Source organism: Plodia interpunctella, chromosome 22 (assembly GCF_027563975.2).
Source record: "Plodia interpunctella isolate USDA-ARS_2022_Savannah chromosome 22, ilPloInte3.2, whole genome shotgun sequence".
In the NCBI taxonomy this organism is placed as follows: Eukaryota; Metazoa; Arthropoda; class Insecta; order Lepidoptera; family Pyralidae; genus Plodia; species Plodia interpunctella.
In genome coordinates this window covers 2,976,315-2,996,980 of record NC_071315.1, presented here as the reverse complement: position 1 = coordinate 2,996,980, position 20,666 = coordinate 2,976,315, and the positions used below count along the sequence as shown (strand labels likewise).

The 20,666-nt window shown below is 37.7% G+C and overlaps 1 protein-coding gene across 4 annotated transcripts; it reads right to left on the bottom strand.

The window, feature by feature from the left end:
- Nucleotides 1-15: 15 nt before the first annotated feature.
- Nucleotides 16-20,547, bottom strand: LOC128679601 (sperm-specific sodium:proton exchanger-like). Of its 4 annotated transcripts, none has more exons than XM_053761960.2 (23): nucleotides 19,200-20,547; nucleotides 18,528-18,690; nucleotides 17,473-17,698; nucleotides 16,425-16,581; nucleotides 15,544-15,718; nucleotides 14,657-14,892; nucleotides 13,857-13,978; nucleotides 13,307-13,433; nucleotides 11,967-12,045; nucleotides 11,006-11,106; nucleotides 9,952-10,085; nucleotides 7,979-8,082; nucleotides 7,010-7,121; nucleotides 6,373-6,548; nucleotides 5,744-5,862; nucleotides 5,064-5,208; nucleotides 4,413-4,516; nucleotides 3,454-3,601; nucleotides 2,454-2,601; nucleotides 2,017-2,084; nucleotides 1,252-1,282; nucleotides 979-1,046; nucleotides 16-658 (listed from the first exon to the last, which is right to left on the bottom strand). In XM_053761960.2, the coding sequence occupies exons 1-23, from the start codon at nucleotides 20,390-20,392 to the stop codon at nucleotides 575-577; spliced, it is 4,020 nt and encodes a 1,339-aa protein (XP_053617935.1). In that variant the 5' UTR covers nucleotides 20,393-20,547; the 3' UTR covers nucleotides 16-574. The 4 variants fall into 4 exon arrangements, 3 of the variants coding, with proteins under 3 accessions (XP_053617935.1, XP_053617936.1, XP_053617937.1); XR_008405766.2 differs by having other exon boundaries at nucleotides 609-658; nucleotides 1,252-1,328; XM_053761961.2 differs by lacking the exons at nucleotides 6,373-6,548; nucleotides 7,010-7,121.
- Nucleotides 20,548-20,666: the final 119 nt, after the last annotated feature.

The window sequence follows — 20,666 nt, the reverse complement described above, 5'->3', positions numbered from 1 at the left end:
CAAAACAACAGAAAAATCTGTAGGGTAAGTTACGATTTAATCAAAATTGTACATACCATATAAACAAAGTTATTTATAAAGTTCCATTGATATCGCTCTTTCAATCCATATACTAGTCATAGAAATTACGCATTTATACAGTGTATATGATACTATAAAAAATATATTCTTGCCTAAATAAAACCATCGAGAAAATTGATATTTTTAGGCTAAAAGCTTTCCTCACAAGAATTGAATTAAATTACATAGGTATTGTCTACGCGCATGCTCTGTGACGACGAGCTCGCGCCTGCGCGATGTTTCTTTTCTTTAAAAACAAATGCTGTCATCCACCATTTTTAGCTGTTGGTATTTTAAATGTATATTGCTCGTGATTTACCAACCCTAAATAAACAATTTTTATCAAATACCGAGTATAATTATTTATAATATATACTCAGACAAGATCCTACAGGTATCCTTTAAATAAAACCTATGCTATATATTGGCATAGGCTTGGCAATCTTCAAAGATTTTCTGCGCAACTCAACAATATGTATATTTTCTATAACAAATACATATATATTTAATTTTTCTATTCTGGTTCGTCTAGTTCCAGAATATCGTTTATCCTTTCCATCGAGTGTCGCTTGTTCTTGGTAAACATAGTGTTGTAGATCTGAAATAATAAAAAAAATATGTTTATAACGCCTTGGCTCGCCATATTCTATTCAAATGATAGGCGCCGCCATGATTACTATCAGAGAGGGAAGTAATTTTCAAGGTTTTAGGGGATACAACATTCTACAAAGCTTCACATACTATCCGTCACACAATGCACGCTTGCGGTTCATTAAGGTAGGTAAGGAAAGCACAGTCCCGGATAGACAGGGACCTGGGTTCAATTCCCGTTTGATTCCAAAATGTTTTCATCTCATTATTATCTATATACATAAACTAATGCTAAAGTTGGTTGTATTTTTATTAGTATTAACTTGCCTCTTGTTCAGAACGCAGCTGCCGCATCGACATCTCGGGAGAGAACGTACTGATCATGTTATTATTATCTGTAAAACAACAAAGAATCAAAAATAATATGTGGTTAAATTAATTTGGATCCATCCAATTTCGCAAACTGCAAAAATCGCTAATAATGCGATAAAACCCGTTATTCATAAAAAAAAATAAAGAACATATATTTTTAGCTAAAATATGTTATAGCTTAAATAATTCTTTTAACTTTTTTATGAATAACAAGTTAAAAATACTCACTCCTTTTTGTGGAACCCGCTTGTGGTTCGAACTGTAACCGAAATAGATGTTTCATTAGAAGTAGGCACCAAACATTACTGTAATAAATAGGAAATCATAATACAGACAGACTGTAGTTACCCTACACTCTGTCTGTAAATAAAGAGTTGCTTCCGGTGATGGAAAAACATCGTGAGGAGACAGTTAATTCACTAGTATTTAAAAGTCGTGTCGGATGCCTTTCATAGTCGTTATTTCTTCATGGCTGAGGGTCATGGTGTGGTCGTGGCCATTACGTGGAATGAAACACACAAAATAACTTTCTTGACACTATTAATGGTGTACCTAGTTTGTCATTGCCTTTGGGCGACTTTAAGAAAATCTGACACTAGTGTTAGCAATTATAATATAGAGAGTAGAAAACGGAAATAACAAATTTACCATTGCAATACCAAATAGAACGGTTGAGATTAGATTGGTTGCCAGCCAAGAGCGCACAGCGTCCTCATTTATTATAAATAGAATATTTTAAATTTCGCAATATAATTAAATATAATTTAATTTATTCATAGAATACTAATATGCATCACAGGAAATGAACGAAATTTTAATATTGCAAACGTACATTAAATATGCTACAAAAGTAAATTTTTAACTCTTTAACTATACTAGTATTGTATTACTTGATGTATTTGTCTACATTGCAGATATGAAACATCGAAATGAAAATTACTTTTTGATGAAGTCATTATTTCCCAACGTTAATTTTAATCAAGCAAATCATACCATATCTGCAGTGCTACCCTTGTAGTACCGCGAGACAGCAGCTGACAATTCTCTGTCGCTTGTATTTTCTGTCAAATAAATAAATAGGCATGGAATTAGTAGGTAGGTACTCCGTAGAAGTACTTGTTAAATCCACATAAATAGGATAGTCATCTAGTCAAACCAAATACATGCATGTATTTAAGAACTTCAATGTAATGTTCTCATATCTGTGGATAAGGTCAAGTCTTTTATTTACCGCAATGAACAACCAGCAATGTATGAAATAAATTTATTTACAAAAACGTAGGTGTTAAATATATGTAATTTTACTTTATATGCTTCGCCAAAAATATGGCACGTAAAGCATTAAGTAACAATTTATTTAGTGGTCAAAGTTCGGCAAAAAATTTTCGCTATAAGGTATATAGGACCCATAACATTTTATTCACACTCACGTGCTTTCCCCCACACAGATTCCCTGTAGTTGACCCGTCGTGTCCCCCGCCTTCGCTTCCGGCCACGCCTGTCCCTCACGCGGGTTGATTCGTTGGACAACTTGTGTGCAACACGATGGTAGAGGCAGCGGGACGATGCGTTCGATATCTACAAATATTATATAAGAACTAACTGCGCCCCGGGACTTTGCTCCCCTGGGAATTTCGGGATAAAAAATACCTCGTGTATATTCCAGGTTATTTTTTACCGTGTAACAATCGGTCCAGTAGATTTTGCGTAAAAGAGTAACAAACATACATGCACACATACATCCTCACAAACTATCGCATTTATAATATTAGTAGGACGAATGTACTTACATTGTTATACTACTGATAAATATGATACATAAATTTATATTAAAAAAAAAATCGTAAGCCCTTCTGGCATGATAGGGACCAACACTGTTTGAATGAGTTTCGGCATTTCTTCTTAGCAGTGGTCGTTCCGAAATGCTAGTAGTTTGTAGCTTTGGTACATATCATTTAATTTAGAATATAGGACTAATTTCAGAAAAAATGAAATGAAAAATTATTTTGAAAAAGTAGGAAAGCGGACGCGGGGCTCACCCTGATTATGCATATGATAAGCACGACCTGATCCTAGGATCAGCTCTCAACGAGGGAACTCGCCCAGAAAACCGCCCAGGAAACGCCCCAAATCCTTGCTACCATTATCTCTATTACATTCCTAATAACCAAGTCCTAACACTTTTATCACTCAAATAAATTTTTCAGCAAAAAATAGCTATAGTACAAATAGCAATAGTCATCATTCCGGACTGACACTGGAGGTCTCAGGTTCGATCACCGGTGGAAATTGATATTTTTCGGATTGATCTGTGTCTGATTTATCTATATATTTATATGTTATGTTATATAATATTGTATCGTCGAGTTAGTATCCCATAACACAAGTCTCGAACTTAATTTGTCCAAATATATTTATTTATTTTCTGACCAGTTCGCACTGTAGGTCATCGACCTCGTCCTCCATGATGTCCAGTTCATCAGTATCCTTAGCTGGCACAATCAGGAGCTTCGTCTCCGGACAGCTGTTGGACACCATCAGTTGGGAAGACTTCGGGAAGATGAGTCGATGGGCGGTCCTGACACAGATTAAATATGAGGCTCCGAGATGCTAGTAGTTTGTAGCTTTGATAAATATTACTTAATTTAGAATTTGAAGTGAGAAAATGCCTTTGAAGGTCTAATTTCTGAATCAATTCTTTGACTTTGAGGATCACCAAATAATATAGAGAAGGATTGTGCATCAATTTGTGCACAGTTAAAATGAATTGTGCACAGACATCACGTTTAGGGGCGGGGTTTATTTCGGTTTCTGTTCGGAATGGGCCACGGCGGAACCGTCTGCCTCTGCCCCGCGTATCATTACACAACTTTTCTTCAAGACAATAGTGATAAGGCGTCATTTCTTTGTTGCTTTTTGTAAAAAAGCTGCTTAGCTGCGGCTCGATTTATGCGACACCGGTAAAATTATGTTCATTAAAATGTCAACTTTATATACTTTACATTAACAAGAAATTAGCGGACAGCTCGCTGTCCGCTCTGATCTTGTCAAAATGTGTAAATAATGTATAAATTATGTCTACTGGGGAAGCTTTAAAGCTCAATGTTCAATGAAAGTCATCTTGCCGGGTGGGAGCGGTTCGATAGAACTACCTTACTCTTCCCAATAGACTATATTATTTAGAACGGTTCTAAAATCCATATTTCCATCAAAACTAATATTATAAATACGAAAGTATGTCTGTTTGTCTGTCACGGCTTCACGTCTAAACCGCTCAGCCAATTTTGATGAAATTCGAACCAGCTACCGCGGGAAGAGCCAGCTACCAACAGTCAGTTAGGAATAATTAACATATATCTTATACGAAGGTGAGCATTTTTTTATTGTACCTGGGTATGTAACAAGGCGGTTGGAAAATTTCCCTAGTAGCCATATCCTGGCAGATTCCGTCCAGGAGTATTATATCTTCCATCAACTCATTAACCACGAATACCTGCGAAATGGTTACAAAACTGCACACTAGCGCCACCATCAAATTTTTATCAATTCCTTTTGTTTATTAGCGAAAACTAAAAAATACTCTTTACAAATTATTCTACACTAGATAAAGGAATTTATTGCAAACTAATATAGTTTTCCATTGCACAATGTAGACACAGTCTACTATGAAGATTTTGGTGGCCACCGTTTTCGGTTTAGGAGACTGTGTGTGTTGTGTTGACCTATATTCGAATTCAATGTATTTTGTATTCAAAATCATTTATACGCTATATGTTGCCCAGGCTTAATAGCTATACAACAAAAAAGTTTCATTTGAATCCGTCCTATACTTCCGGAGATTAGCGGTACAAATAGACATACAGACAGATTTTTTTTTTCAAATCCTTACTCGATTACTATATGACTATCGTCTAATTTTGTTTTTAGGCAAATATATGCAATGTACAGATTTTTTTTCTACTGTTTTATTATATGTATTGATGAATATAAATGGTGGTGCTAAGATTAATGAGGATAAAATTTGTCACAATCGAAGATACCTTAAAAGGCTTCAGACATGGCACAAACGAGTGCTCCAGCCTCATGCTGAGCCTCTCCACAGACCAACCATGGTACGCCGGCACAGAAGGCAACACCATCATAGACAATTTAATACCTATCTCACGCCACATCGCCGCTTCTAGCCTAGATAAATATAAATATATTAGGACAAATCACACAGATTGAGCTAGCCCCAAAGTAAGTTCGAGACTTGTGTTATGGGATACTAACTAACTAACGATACTATATTTTATAACAATTTCATAAAGATGATAACTAAACATGTTTAGTAAAACATCTTTATAAAATACTAGATGTTGACTGGGGCTTCGCTCACGTGGGAAATCGAGATAGAATATAGCCTACAGCAATCTTAGACAATGCACCTTTCTAATGGTGAAATAATTTTTGATATCGGTTGGGTAGTTTCGGAGATTACCCGCCTCAAACATACAAACTCACAAACGCTTACCTCTTTATAATAATAGTATACGTATGTTTAGTTACCATCTTTATAAATATGGAAAAAAACTAAAATGTCATGATGCAGTACCAGTTCAGTGCAACTTCAGATCAGCCAGAGTCTCAGCATTGGGACATTAAAAAAATAAAATAATTTTCATTCAGATAAAAAAAACACATTTAATTAATTACAAAATGGCTGATGATAAGTAGTTACCCCATGATGGGATGAGGCGCGAGGTTGAAGGCTTCCTTGATGACCGGCATCGTGATGTGGTACGCCTGCACGGCGGAGTCGCATCGGAGCGTGTAGTTATACGGACGGTTTGTCAGCACCTGCACGTTCAATGTTTCAGAAACTGCCCTATCCCCGCGGCTTCGCTTGCGTGCATTTCTTATGGGGACAGTGATTTTTCCGGAACAAAAGGTATATGTCCTTGTCTGTACAGTCAACAACACATCAACCTACCTAAATTCATTGCAAACTCGCCGCTATTACCGCGCCATAGAAGTTCATGCAGGGTAGCTTGATGTGCGGTCGACTGTACTTCAAACTACATGCAATTTCAAGAAGATTGGTGGATAAAGCGTGAAGAGGTAACAAACTTGATAGCAAATGTCTGTCTATGCCGCTCCGGCCTGGTTCTGGCAGAAGGGAAGAACCCAAGAAATGCTGGCTTGATGACGTCAATGATGATATGCGTTTCAATGGTCTAACAACATCGTACGAAGTGGAGGCGAAAAAGTAGGAAAGCTGACCCTGGGCTTCGACGCTCAACGGCCGTGAAGAAAACGGGATCTAGCCCAGATGTGTGAGAGAACACCGCATTATGATAGCCAACTTACCCCGAGGACCCCCACAGCGTTCCCAGACACGATGTAGTCCTGACACGGCTCACTGAACTTCAGATCAGTCATGAACTCGTAATTGGGTATAGCCTCATCCATTTCCCCGTCTGGGGGCTCGTATGTCGCCTCCAGGAGACCAGACACCAGTATATACATGCCTTTTGGCTCATCCCCTTGAAATAAATGAGAGTATTTGAACCAATATCCTCATTCTTACATATCAAAAACAAAGTCCTCTACTGCGACTGTCTGTTCACGATAAACTCAAAAACTACTGCACGGATTTGCATTGCGGTTTTCACCAATAGATAGAGTGCTTCCCGAGGAAGCGAAAGTCTGTGATTGAACCAGAGCTTAGTGTGGGTCGACACCGCAAATCAACCAATAACAGGCGGAGTTGTGACGCGACGACAACCACACCGCAATGTGATTGGCTAGCTGCGTCTCACTGTGAATAGAGTGTAGGTATATAGTGGGTTATGAACGTCTCACTGATCTGAGAACTTTTTCATCTCAATTTTAATTCAGATTGAACATGACTTGAAATTCTACCACTCGAAAGAAAAACCTTTGTTTTTCTTGCTGCTAGTTCTGATATATAAGGACGAGAATTGTATGATATATTAATACATACCTCTCGAAATCAAAATGTCATTGAAATTGTAGTTCTGAATGTCAGAATTTTCCAGAAAGTGCTCGGCAACTCTTTCGTTCCCCTGTAACCACGACACTGCGCGGAGTTGCGTCTGAAAATCATATGTAATAGGAACGTAATTGAAACTCTCTTAATCACTGTTATCTGAGCATTCCCGTTTTTTCCTGGTTGAGGAAGAAACTACGCATTAAAAACCAGCTCAATATCCGCGATCCTACTTTTCCCTTCCACTTCGAGCGGTCTTTGACATTTTTGTCAGCTCTCTCTCTGTCTCTCTCATTTCCATAATAATTCATAATATATATTTTTGTCAGACCTGGGTATATATACATACAATAGGCCTTATATTCGAACACATAGTGTTCCATCCCGCTTATTCTCATTTGCGTCAGGGGCTAAGACATCGCGAAGCCGAGGGTCAGCGTAAAAATAAACCTTAAAATTAAGATTCTGTTGTAATTTTACAATCTGCCGCCTGCCTGACGTCAGGACTCCTTGGGAATGCTATAGTTGATTATCAGCTGCCGTGTGTCCCTCAGTCGCCTCGTACGATATCCAAGTACTTCTACTACTACAGTCAAGTCAGATATCAAACGCATTCGCAGCACAGCACACCCGTAGTGGGCCATATTGGAACCCATTGCGACATCCATTTATGTATAGGAATCATTTGGTATTTATAGGTTGTCTTTAGTATCTATAGGTCGAGTCACAACATACCCATTGTGTCGCAGTTTGTATTTAGCCAACAAACTTTATTTCTTTCTTTTTTAGTGGACAAGCACCCTAAAGCTGAAGAGTTGTCTTAACGCGCAATTTTTCAAGCGTAGAAAACTCGTACGCGAATCGCACCGCGTTATTCCATAGAATAAACTCTCCCAGATATCGATATGTCCTATGGAAACGAACCCGCGGGTCATAGCTAGTCCATTGACATGATTAACTTACCTCAGGTGAAGATGGCGCCACCAAGCTGTCTCGATGCCGACATTGTTGCACTTTCACCTGTATAGCGTGCACTAGAAGACGATATTCCATCTCGTCCAGAAAACCTAGAAGAATTACAGTAATAGAAGAATTACAAAACAATGCTATAGTTACTATGTGACGCATACGATGTAGTGGTAGGAGTAAAGGGTCCCAGTGGCTGTCTACTGACCACTTATTGCGCTGATGTTCTATGATTATGGCTATAAATAAATAAATAAATAAATATATTGGGACAAATCACACAGATTGAGCTAGCCCCAAAGTAAGTTCGAGACTTGTATTATGGGATACTAACTCAACGATACTATATTTTATAATAAATACATATATAGATAAACATCCAAGACCCGGGCCAATCAGAAAAAGATCATTTTCCATCATGACCCGACCGGGGATCGAACCCGGGACCTCTCGGTTCAGTGGCAAGAACCTTACCACTGCGCCACCGAGGTTGTCAAATCTGTGTGATCATTTATGTTCAAAATAATCTGTTCAAGATAATCTGTTCAAGATAATCTGTTCAAGATAATCTGTTCAAGATAATCTGTTCAAGATAATCTGTTCAAGATAATCTGTTCAAGATAATCTGTTCAAGATAATCTGTTCAAGATAATCTGTTCAAGATAATCTGTTCAAGATAATCTGTTCAAGATAATCTGTTCAAGATAATCTGTTCAAGATAATCTGTTCAAGATAATCTGTTCAATCTGTTTAAGATAATCTGTTCAAGATAATCTGTTCAAGATAATCTGTTCAAGATAATCTGTTCAAGATAATCTGTTCAAGATAATCTGTTCAAGATAATCTGTTCAAGATAATCTGTTCAAGATAATCTGTTCAAGATAATCTGTTCAAGATAATCTGTTCAAGATAATCTGTTCAAGATAATCTGTTCAAGATAATCTGTTCAAGATAATCTGTTCAAGATAATCTGTTCAAGATAATCTGTTCAAGATAATCTGTTCAAGATAATCTGTTCAAGATAATCTGTTCAAGATAATCTGTTCAAGATAATATGTTCAAGATAATCTGTTCAAGATAATCTGTTCAAGATAATCTGTTCAAGATAATCTGTTCAAGATAATCTGTTCAAGATAATCTGTTCAAGATAATCTGTTCAAGATAATCTGTTCAAGATAATCTGTTCAAGATAATCTGTTCAAGATAATCTGTTCAAGATAATCTGTTCAAGATAATCTGTTCAAGATAATCTGTTCAAGATAATCTGTTCAAGATAATCTGTTCAAGATAATCTGTTCAAGATAATCTGTTCAAGATAATCTGTTCAAGATAATCTGTTCAAGATAATCTGTTCAAGATAATCTGTTCAAGATAATCTGTTCAAGATAATCTGTTCAAGATAATCTGTTCAAGATAATCTGTTCAATCTGTTCAAGATAATCTGTTCAAGATAATCTGTTCAAGATAATCTGTTCAAGATAATCTGTTCAAGATAATCTGTTCAAGATAATCTGTTCAAGATAATCTGTTCAAGATAATCTGTTCAAGATAATCTGTTCAAGATAATCTGTTCAAGATAATCTGTTCAAGATAATCTGTTCAAGATAATCTGTTCAAGACAATCTGTTCAAGACAATCTGTTCAAGACAATCTGTTCAAGATAATCTGTTCAAGATAATCTGTTCAAGATAATCTGTTCAAGATAATCTGTTCAAGATAATCTGTTCAAGATAACCTGTTCAAGATAATTAGTCAGCACGATGGGGTGGGACGTCGATCAATAAGTTGTTACTGTTGGTTGTGACGTACAGTCCCGTGCGGAGTGGAGCATGGATCTTTGTCGTGGGTAGGTAGTAGTAAGTATAGTAGTAGGAATTATCATGACATGTTCAATAGCTCCGAATTCCTGACCCCACAAGGGAAAGCCGTAAGAATACATCTTTGAATTTTATTATAGTTCACACATATACCTTCTTCCTTGAGCTGCATGGCGTCCAACAGCATAATATTGAGCGTTGAAGTCGTAGCTTGGCGTGTCTTAACGGTGATGGCGGTCCACGGTCTGTCCCGTTGCAACAAACCCAGCTGTCTCGTCACTGCTAATCTGTAATCGACGATCTATGAACAACCCTATGGCCACGCTGTACTTTTTTTCAACGGGGTTAGTAAGTAGTAATAAACTACTTACTAACCCCGTTGAAAAAATGTTAAAACATACTTTAAACTAAAATATGTTTTACCCCTTTCTGTCAAATTCAAATATTATAAGGTGTGATAGTGACAAAATATATCTCAGCTTAGTGTTTTAACTTTTTTATGAATAACAGAGTAACAATTTAATTCGTGGTATATGTTGTAAAGGCAACTCATGTGGCTACTTGCTGGTCTAAATGAATATAATTTTTCGGCTATTTATAATCGAAAAAAAAAGGAATTACGCCCGGTCGCCTGTAGGAATTATCCCAATTAAAAGATAGGGTTTTGCCCAGTCCTCAACATCATCATCTGCACTCCTCCGTGACCCACTGCTGGGCATAGACCTCGTTCCGTCTTCGCCAACCATTTCTGTCCTGGGCCATCGTCACCCAATTGTTGCCAGCAATTTCCTTCACATCGTCGACCCATCTAGCTGCCGGTAGTCATGTTTTCACCTTCTGAGTACCACAGCTTATACTATCCAGCTATCTATGCCCAGATAAACCCAACTTTCACTATTAATATTATTATAAACTTTTATTTAGTTCCACCCGTCCCGATGTTTGTTTATATGTCCGTAATAATTTCAACTACGTCCGTTTATCCTACAGAGTTTTCACGTTTCAGTTTCCATGACAATGCATTATTTATGGATGGTGCACCCAAAATCGGTCACCGATCTGGAACTCCTCAACGGTTTACTGCACAAACATGACTTGTTTGTCACGAGTTGAATGCAACAAGATCACACAGACGGCAGTAAAAGCTTGTGGCAAAAATGGCATGTTGTTAAAAAGCTTGTAATTTTAGAGGAGAAAAGTCACGAACCTATCAGCTTCTAACTTCGCGTTCAACGTCTCCTGTATAAGCTTATTGTCAACCAGCTGAGGCAGAAGCGTACACACTTCTTGTTCGCCAGTCACAAAGCCCTGAAAGATTTTGGGGATATTTTATTTATTTATCAAATTTTTATTTACCAATATGATATAAAGGACGGATTTAATGCTAAAAGCATTCCTATTCCATTCCATTCTCTCTCATCAGTATAAATATGAATAAATAAACAATACTAAGTAAATATATCAGTAACAGATTGATGTAATCATATAAAACTGCTTATTTAAAGAGTACATCCCCATATAATAATCATAATTTTATATTATTAAAATTTATGATTATTATAACAAGGTAGGTAATGTAAATTTTTTTGTACTTCAACAAAATATAGTTTACTAGTTGTTGCCTGCAGCTTCTCTCGCGGTAGTCTATCTTTGACTAAGGTCACTAGCTATGTCTATTCCAAATTTTAACAAAATCGGTCTAGCGGTTTTGCTGTGAAAGCGTGATAAATAGACAATACTTTCGCAATTGTAATATTAACCTATTGTTCATAAAAAAGTTAAAAGCATACTTTAAGCTGAAGTATGTTTTGTCACTATAGCGCTTTAAAATATTTGACCACGACAGAACGAGACAAAACATACTTAAGCTTAAAGTATGGATCAGCTTCTTTTTATATAACAGTGTTAATATGGATGGTCGTCCGCCATGTGATCATAATGAACACGTATTCAGTTTGTCTCAGTCCTATATGTGACCGTGTGAGTGAGACAGGTAGACGTGCGTCACGTAGCGGACGCCTCGAGACTGGGCTAACCAAAATCAGCGCCATTTTTAACAATTTCAAATACCACAATTTCCGCTATTCATTAAAAGAAACAAATTCTGTTGGTGGCGCACACTAGTGCGAGTTGGCCAGTCTGCAACTTAATAAAAATCGGACAATTACCTTGCCAACATCATAGCCAAAAGCCAGTTGTATATCGATCATTTTATCAATATAAGCCATAAATTTAGGCACCGAAACCCTGAAATTAAAGGACTGAAATGTTAATAGATTTTTTTATAGTTTTTACTAAAGAATGCGTCTTTTCAATTATACGTTAATAAACGCATTTTTAGTGGCAGTATTATTCAAGTACAGCAGGCCTACCATCAACTTATACAGAACGATTCCAATGCAACTCAGTTCAATTTAGGCACCTAAAATGAATCGCATTCATAATAAAAATTAAGTCGATGTTACGAATTTGCAATGCAGTTCAGTTTAGGTCGTAAAGTGGTTCGCGTTAAGAGATGATGGTAAGCCCCCAGAAGTCTGAACTGAGAAAATAAAAAAAAAAGCAAAAATATTCGACAACTATTATGCTATGACAAGAATGCCATAACTCTTATTTTAGGTACCAAAGAGTAAAAAAAATAAAGAAAAATTAAATACATTCCGCCTTAGTGCCTTTTATTTTTAATATTTGATATTCAAATTTTCTTTGGTGCAAATAAAGACTGCGTTTACAATGTACTGGGGGCTTACCATCATCTCTTAAATTAAGCGATCCACTTTACGACCTAAACGGAACTGCATCGCAAATTCGTACCATCGACATAATTTTTTGTATGAATGCGATTCATTTTAGGTGCCCAAATTGAACTGAGTTGCATTGGAATCGTTCTGTAAAAGTTGATGGTAGGCCTGCTGTACTGGTGAAGATAGCGAAGTTGTAAAGAGGCTGTAATTTATATGTATAACTACATTCACTTCCTCCCTACTACCGTGATATAAGTTGTAGTGCTGAGACGGCTGAGTTGCTTGCGATACAGCGTGGCGCACGGACGTCCACTAGTTTAACGGTGGAGCATCAGTAATGTGGTTGTGAAGTACAGTTACGTGCGAGAATAGGGCGCGTATAGGGATGAGCAAAAAAAATATCGATATATCAAAATATCGATATTTTTTCAAAAAATATCGATATAAATCAGCGATATTTCTTCCCGATTTTCTATATTTATTTTCAGATATCAAATTCGTATCAAAACCGATATATTTTTTAAAGCTCTGCTGTCTGCTCGTCTATTTGACCAATCCGATTTCTAAGAAAAGAAGAGTAGGCAGTAGGCTGTATGGATTATTGCGCAAAAAATATCTATATATGAAAACATCGATATTTTTAGTCAATATTTATCAATACATTTGAAAAATATCGATACGATATATATCGATTTTTTCCCCATTCGCCCATTCCTAGCGCGTGACCTTGACGTATGCTATTGTGGCTATAGCGAAGGACGTACTTGGCAAGTTTGCAGAGTCTGATGAAGCGCAGCATCCTCAACAGCTTAGTGGCTGTCAGAATGTTGGAGTTCATATTCTTCCATTTGTCCCAGGGGGTTAGTGAATCGATTATGTCCAGGACCAGATCTGAATATTAATGGTGGTCAGATTATTTCTTTCTTTTTCGCGGTATTCGAGGCTGTAACGCCGCGACACCCGGAGTCAGCGTATAATGTGTTAGTACATCAAGTTATACTATTCGTTATTACTAATAGTTATCCACACTATAGATACTAATATTATAAAGAGAAAAGATTTGTATTTTTGTTTCTTGTTTTATTTTTGTTTGTGCCGATTTTGATGAAATTTGGCACTGAGACAGACGAAATCTTCAGAAGTAACATGGCTGTTTTATTGTGGTTTTACCCGGGCAAATCCGGACGGGCTGCTTAGTTACTTACTTACATACATTGCAAAGTAAATAAAATAAAGCTTTATGTTTAACTACCTGCGCCCCGGGGCTTCGCTTCCGTGGAAATATCTAATAAATGCTTGTAATAAAATACGGACCTCCGGTAGCCATGACGACGATAAAAAAGTCCAGCTTGTTCCAATTAGACTTGAAGTACCCGCAGAACCCGTACGCGATCATCTTCAGTATGATCTCCATCACGTACACTATGAAGAAGAAGCTGGAAATTGGCTTAATTTACTATTCTCAATAGAAAGGTTATTGCTTATAAATAAATAATAATAAATAAATATACAAGGACAAATCACACAGATTGAGCTAGCCCGAAAGTAAGTTCGAAACTTGTGTTACGGGATACTAACTCGACGATACTATATTTTATAACATATACATAGATAGATAAATATCTAAAACCCGGACCAATTATAAAAAGATCATTTTCCATCATGACCCGACCGGGGATCGAACCCGGGACCTCTCGGTTCAGAGGCAAGCACTTTTCCAGTGCGCCACCGAGGTCGTCATATATAGGTCGACGTTAGAGTTATATCAGTTGTCAAATTAATGTGAAAATCAAGGTCTCGTGGTACAGACTAGATTAAACATAAAAAAAACATGGAGATCAAGCATTTTTCTTTGCGTGTCTATGGTAAATCTACAAAGCTCGATTGGGTGCTAAATATATTCTTGCCAGAGTCGAGCCACTTCGACGGCTAATAGTCTTTGATTAGTGTATTTATTAGGTACCTAAAAAGTTGTGAAAATTCTAAAGTATCTTAAAACTCGTTTTCTGATACGTGTCTCAATTTACCATTTTGATGCACTTCGCATGGTCTTCAGCATCCTAAATTACCAGGCTATAGAATTAGAATCTTGATCAACAAACAAAGCCACTCACAAATTGAGCCCCTTGATGGTGAACATGGTGACCTGCGACACGGGCGGCTTCATTAGCACCTCGCACAGTATGACCGGCGTGTTCAGGAGTATCATCAGGTAGATAAACGTGTCGAACCACACGTTGGTCACTATCCTGTAACAGACCTGTCGCCACGGGTGTCTGGGCACTTGAGCGTTGGCCGCTTCAGGCGTCATCATATCCACCATCTTGTGACGGAGCCAGACTGCGTGCGCCTTGAATACATAATACGTTTTAAGCAAATGGAAGAGCATTACCAAATAATAACAAGTATGTATTTGAGAAATATTTTCAAAGCTCATTGATGTCTTTTGAAGTGGTAACAGGTTTGTTGGTAGAATCGAAAACTATGTAAATTATAAGGTTTTCTGATCATGTCGCACTTGGCCTCCAAAAAACACGGGAATTCGAAAAATTCGCATCATATATTCACTAAACAAGAATACAAAAATGTTTGCAAATGTGCCCAACATTTGCAAACATTTTTGTGTCGCCAATAAAACCAGAAATGAAGACGAACTTAGGCTTGACAAAATATGCGCTTACCCAGTGTATTGTGTTAATAATAATAAATTATTATTAATAATAATAAATATTTTGCTATACTTCTTCGGCTTCATTACTGGCTTCTCTTTTCAACAACTTGCCACATTATCGTCCCCCAACATATCGTGAATAGTGCCCCTTTAAAATAACTGATATGGTGGTAACACTTTAGTCTTCCACAAGATCCCTAGCTGTTCCAGATTGATCCTCGCATCATCAGAATCCACAGTCACTTCGGCTGCTTGCACTAAAGTCCGCACTTCTTGCTGATATAGCGTTTGTACTGTGGCCAGTAAGATATCTTTATAGCTATCACTTACTTTAGGCTTCCACAAGGTCCCCAGCTGTTCCAGATTAATCCTCGCATCATCAGAGTCCGCAGCTACTTCGACTGCTTGCACCAGCGTCCGCACTCCCTCTTTGCTGATCTTGCCGTGCTCGTACTGTCGCCAGTAAGATATCTTCATGGCTTTTAGCACGCGTTGATTCGCCTCCCTACAAGTCATAAGTAATGTAAAAAATGTCAAGAATATAGTGCCTGCCAGAGACCACGCCTAAAAAAAGTCAAACAGGATTTTCAAGGTGAAAACAATCGAACTGTTACACATGTTATATACGGTATAACATCGGCATTATACCTAAGTTGCACGAAATCAGTAGAGCGTTTTGAGGTCACGACCTGGGACCCGCAAAACTACTTATAATAACATCATGTAGGTAGAATTTAATCCAATAGGGGAAACAATGAACTTTCTGGAGAATAGTTTAAGTAGCTCCAACTTTCTTTCATCGGGGCGTATTCACGGTTTATTCTTCAGCCGTAAAGCGTCGAACCCATTGTCTGTTTTTCTTCCTCTTCCTCTTCTCCGCTTCGCACAGTCTTCAGCATCCTTATTAATGGTTAAAACGCTCACCGGTGGATCGAAAGGTCTCAGGTTCGTATCCTACTAATGTCATATTAGTTTGTATGTCAACCTGACTCATATATAGTAGTATTCATAGACCACCACTTGTTTCCGGTGAAGGAAACCGTCGTGAGGTTCACGAGTGTCACTGGTTCATTAGTGTGTATGCGACTACCTGCCACTAGATGGCGGTAAGTAGTCGTAAAAGTCATGACAGCGGCTTGAATAGAATCTGACACCAGTGTTAGCAATAACACACCTTATATGATGATAATTACTTCGCCAAGAGTGTTTACCTCATCATCTCCGCAAACTCCTTCTTGGTGGGCTCGTTGGGTATGTCCCGCTCGCAGTCGGGGCACGTAGTATACCGGTACCCCATGTACGTGTCGTCTTCGTTGTCCTCGTCGCGGCCAGATATCTGCAGCTGATACGGGTGCTTTATCTCTGTACCTGTGACAAAATACATTCGTAACAATCGGGTGGCCGGTAATCTACATATATTACTCTGGTCGTAGCGAAGACGCGAAATTATTATTATCCATTTGAGGTTTTGACCAAAATGTTGTGATTATTTTAATATATTATTATTATTATTTGTCTTGTATATTTCCACACAGTTGTATTGTTTTTGAAATAAATTAATATGAATATGATTCCACGACGCAGGTTCTCTTAGTGTGAATTTTGGCGCCACCATAAGGTATGGCTTAATGTTAAAAGACTTTTTTAAATATTATTAGTATTAAGAAGGTCTACCACGAAACATACAAATACGTAGCACGATACTAACGTCCACATGCTGTCTCTTTTTCCGATACTAAGTATGTACGCTTCGTGTTAATAAAAAGAACATGAGGACGCGATTACGTGCTTCCTGTTTTTATAATGCAGGGTAGACGCCAAGGTGATTCGGTTTTTATTTCCAACTTTCAACACTGTATGTACAAAATCTGCAGCAAAAAGCTGCCTATCTATTTTATTAATATTAATATTTATTTATCTGTGTTATGTATTATTCAATACATAACACAGATAAATAAATATTCGATATTTTCTCATATCTGCTTGTGCTCTTCAGACGTGTATCACCCAGCTGTCGACGTGAAGTGTAGCTTTATTGAGCTATTGAGATTTACAACGACTCGTAAAGATGAAACATTTTTGTTGTGTATCGGTTTGAAGGTGTGAGGTTTGTAGTGATGTGGCAAAATAGAAATAATTTATTTACAGCATAAAGTAATAATAGCGCTTGCTATGGAAGTGTTTCAGGCGTCCATACGTAAGAGTAGGTACTGCAGGAAATGCTACAAAAACGAAAGAATCAGAATGAAAGAACCCGACCTTCTTGCACCAGATCCCAGTTGGCATCAGCTAAGAATTTGTCCATTTTCAGCATAGAAATACACCGATCTCTCGTCAGCATGATGCGTTTGACGCAGTTGGTCATATTAGCTTTTTTTGCTAACGATATCTCGGCCAATCCCAGCAGCTTGAGAACCTTGTTCATACTCGTCGCGTTGATGAGCAGGGAGAACAGGACTAGACCAGCAGTTTGGATTATGAATACCTGGAAATTACAAGTTGTAATTTATTTATATTTATTAAAGAAGTATTTGTATTGTAATTTACAATACAATAATTCTTTATATTTATTTCTTTATACACTACATAAGTACACAATGTATTATCACACATACATGCAGCATAACATCATGATATAGATACATTTAGCAAAAGGCGACCTTATAAGCAATTTCTTCCAGACAACCTTTTGGGAAATTGCTAGACGATATAGAAATTAGAGCTTTTGATGTGGCTTTTACACCAATTATTGGAACTAAGTGTGAAATTTTCGCAGTTATGCATGGGTGTTCCTAACATTTTTCACAATAATGTGTTAGGAGAGCCTGCGTGAAGATGAAGAAAGTGAAGTGGAAATCTCTATTCTCTGTCTACCCTCTTGGGAAACAGGCGTGATAATATGTATGCATTAAGAGAAACAGTATGAATGTATGGAAGGATGATATGCGTGCTGATGATATGACAACTACGGATGCCGACGCCCGTGCGAAGTGGAGACTGAAATGTAGGGAAGCGGACCTCGAGCAACGACTGGAAAAAACAGGGAAAACGCTCAAATAAGAGAAAGAGTAAAAATAAATGGATATGGATACTTAGTTCAATAAAGTACTAGATTTTGCCCGCGGCTACGCCCGCGTGATCTCCCTCAGGAACAGTTATTTTTCAGGGATGAAAGTTACCCAATATCCTTCTGCATACTTCAAACTACATCTATGCAAAATTTCAAGAAGATTGCTTGAGTAGATAGAGCGTGAAGAGGTAACAAACAAACTTACTTTCGCATTTATTATTAGTAGGATGTTAGTACAACATACCTCTCCAGCATCGGCGACAGATGGCGTCTGTATCACAATCAGCGCCAGGGACATGGACAGCGGCCCCCGCAGACCGCCCCACACCCCCGCCAGACAGTGTTGCCAGCTTATACCGTACCCAATTCGTTGGAGTAGGGGCATCATGCACGCGTACATAATGAACCTAAACACAGGGCTTATATCAATAATGTTTCTAATGTATGTAAGAAAAATAGGTTTTTTGTAATAAAATGAATAAATATATTAAGACAAATCACACAGATTGAGTTGGCCCCAAAGTTCGAGGCTTGTCTCATAACACAAGTCTAAGTATAAGTTAACTAAGTACTTAACTTTCAACAAAATCGGTTCAGCTGTTTTTGAACTATTATGATTATTCTGTCAAAAACATTACCTATCGTTAGCTGTTAGTTTGCGGCGAACGATTATTTTAATAAAATTTATTTACTTATTAGCTGCGCCCCGGGGCTTCGTTCCGGTGGGAATTTTAGGATAAAAAGTATATTACCTATGTGTATTCCAGATTATATTCTACTCTACCAGTGTATCAAGTTTCATAATAATACGTCCATTAGATTTTGCGTGAAATACTAATAAACATACACAACACACACACATCCTCACAAACTTTCGCATTTATAATATTAGTAGGTAATATTTATATATTCATACCTTGCACAGTACACCGTCATATACGTCACCAATATCAATGCCGCCTGGCGGACACTAATGACATCGTACACTTTGTCAAAAATCACAACTCCAATCATAGTAAACACCAGCGTGTTGGCAGTATGTGCCAAAATCATCCAGAAATTCGACAAGACTTGCTCCACATCGCCCGCTATCGTCGACTTTATGTTACTCACTAACACCCCAGCGATCGTCGTAGCTAACAAACCGGATATATAAAAGAACTTCTCGCCAATATAATATGTCAAGTATGCCGCGGCAATAGTTATAGCCACAGAGCTTAGCAAGTCGTAATACGTCAAAGTCAATAACGTACCAGAAATCTTTCCCATTAATATTCCCATCAAAATTCCCCCGCCGGCGTAACGGGTAATTAATAAAGCTATTTGTGACGGCTCGGTCACAGCCATCGCGATGTATCCGAAGACTACAGTAAACTCTATCATCACTGTAGAATCACCTATTAATCCTTCTCCTTGGAGCAAAACGCTCATATATTTTCCTTTGGTCATCTCCTTCATCCGCCTCACGACGCCCATCGGGTAGATCGGTGAACATATAACGCCAAACAACATAGCCATAGGGAAACTCCACGTCGCATCAACCAAATGGTACGCTATGAATCCACACATCAAAGCAGTCATTATAGCACCAGGCACCCCAACTAGCAATATTTGTGGGAAACACCTCCAAAATGAATGTGAATCGACACTATAAGCTGTATTGAAGACGAGTACGGGTAAGAAAATTGTTAATAGGATATCGACGTCGACGTAACACACTTCGACAAACGGACGAAATTCAGCATATTTGCTTGCGAAAAATCCTAACAGACCACCTAAAGCGAACATTACTACTCTATAAGGTACACAGTCTAACGAGGTCCATAACATTAGACCTCTAACTGCCGCCCCGATCAAAATTATGCTGAATAAGAATAAAAATCCGAGCAACGGTGGGTACGCTTGCGATGGTCGCCCGTCGAATATTGGTATCGCGGTCGTGTTATTCAACTCTGTTACAGCTGCTTCGTCTTCTTCACCGTAAACTGATGATATTAATGTGAGCAATAATATTGTGTACATTGTGATTGATTGATTGATGTCCACGGCCGTGTAGATATTAAGTATAACTGTATAGAGATATGGACAGAACTTTTTAGACAAAGGCATACTATATTTTTGAATTTTTAAATTAATCTTTTTCTCCTCTCATCATACGGATCGTATAATATAAAAAAACACTAATAAAATACCATCAAGACAAATGATAAAAAACATTTTTTTTAATTAACGACTTTTAACACACAAAATCGTGTAATAAAAATATAAAAATAGGGATAGCTACCTACTGCTTGAGTAGAAACCGGTGCCAAATTCAGAAGTAAGAAGATATACAAGAATAGTTAGGCGTTTTAATAGTTTTTATCTTGGCACAAACTTCCAC

Bases quoted from the DNA above. Each gene is read 5' to 3' on its own strand.
- LOC128679601 (XM_053761960.2), bottom strand. From the start codon at position 20,392: ATGCCTTTGTCTAAAAAGTTCTGTCCATATCTCTATACAGTTATACTT. The intron at 7,122-7,978 runs GTAAGTTAATCA...TATGATTTTCAG, and splicing joins TGGCGCCATCTTCACCTGAG to ACGCAACTCCGCGCAGTGTC. The intron at 5,209-5,743 runs GTAACTACTTAT...ATATTTATCTAG, and splicing joins GCGCCTCATCCCATCATGGG to GCTAGAAGCGGCGATGTGGC.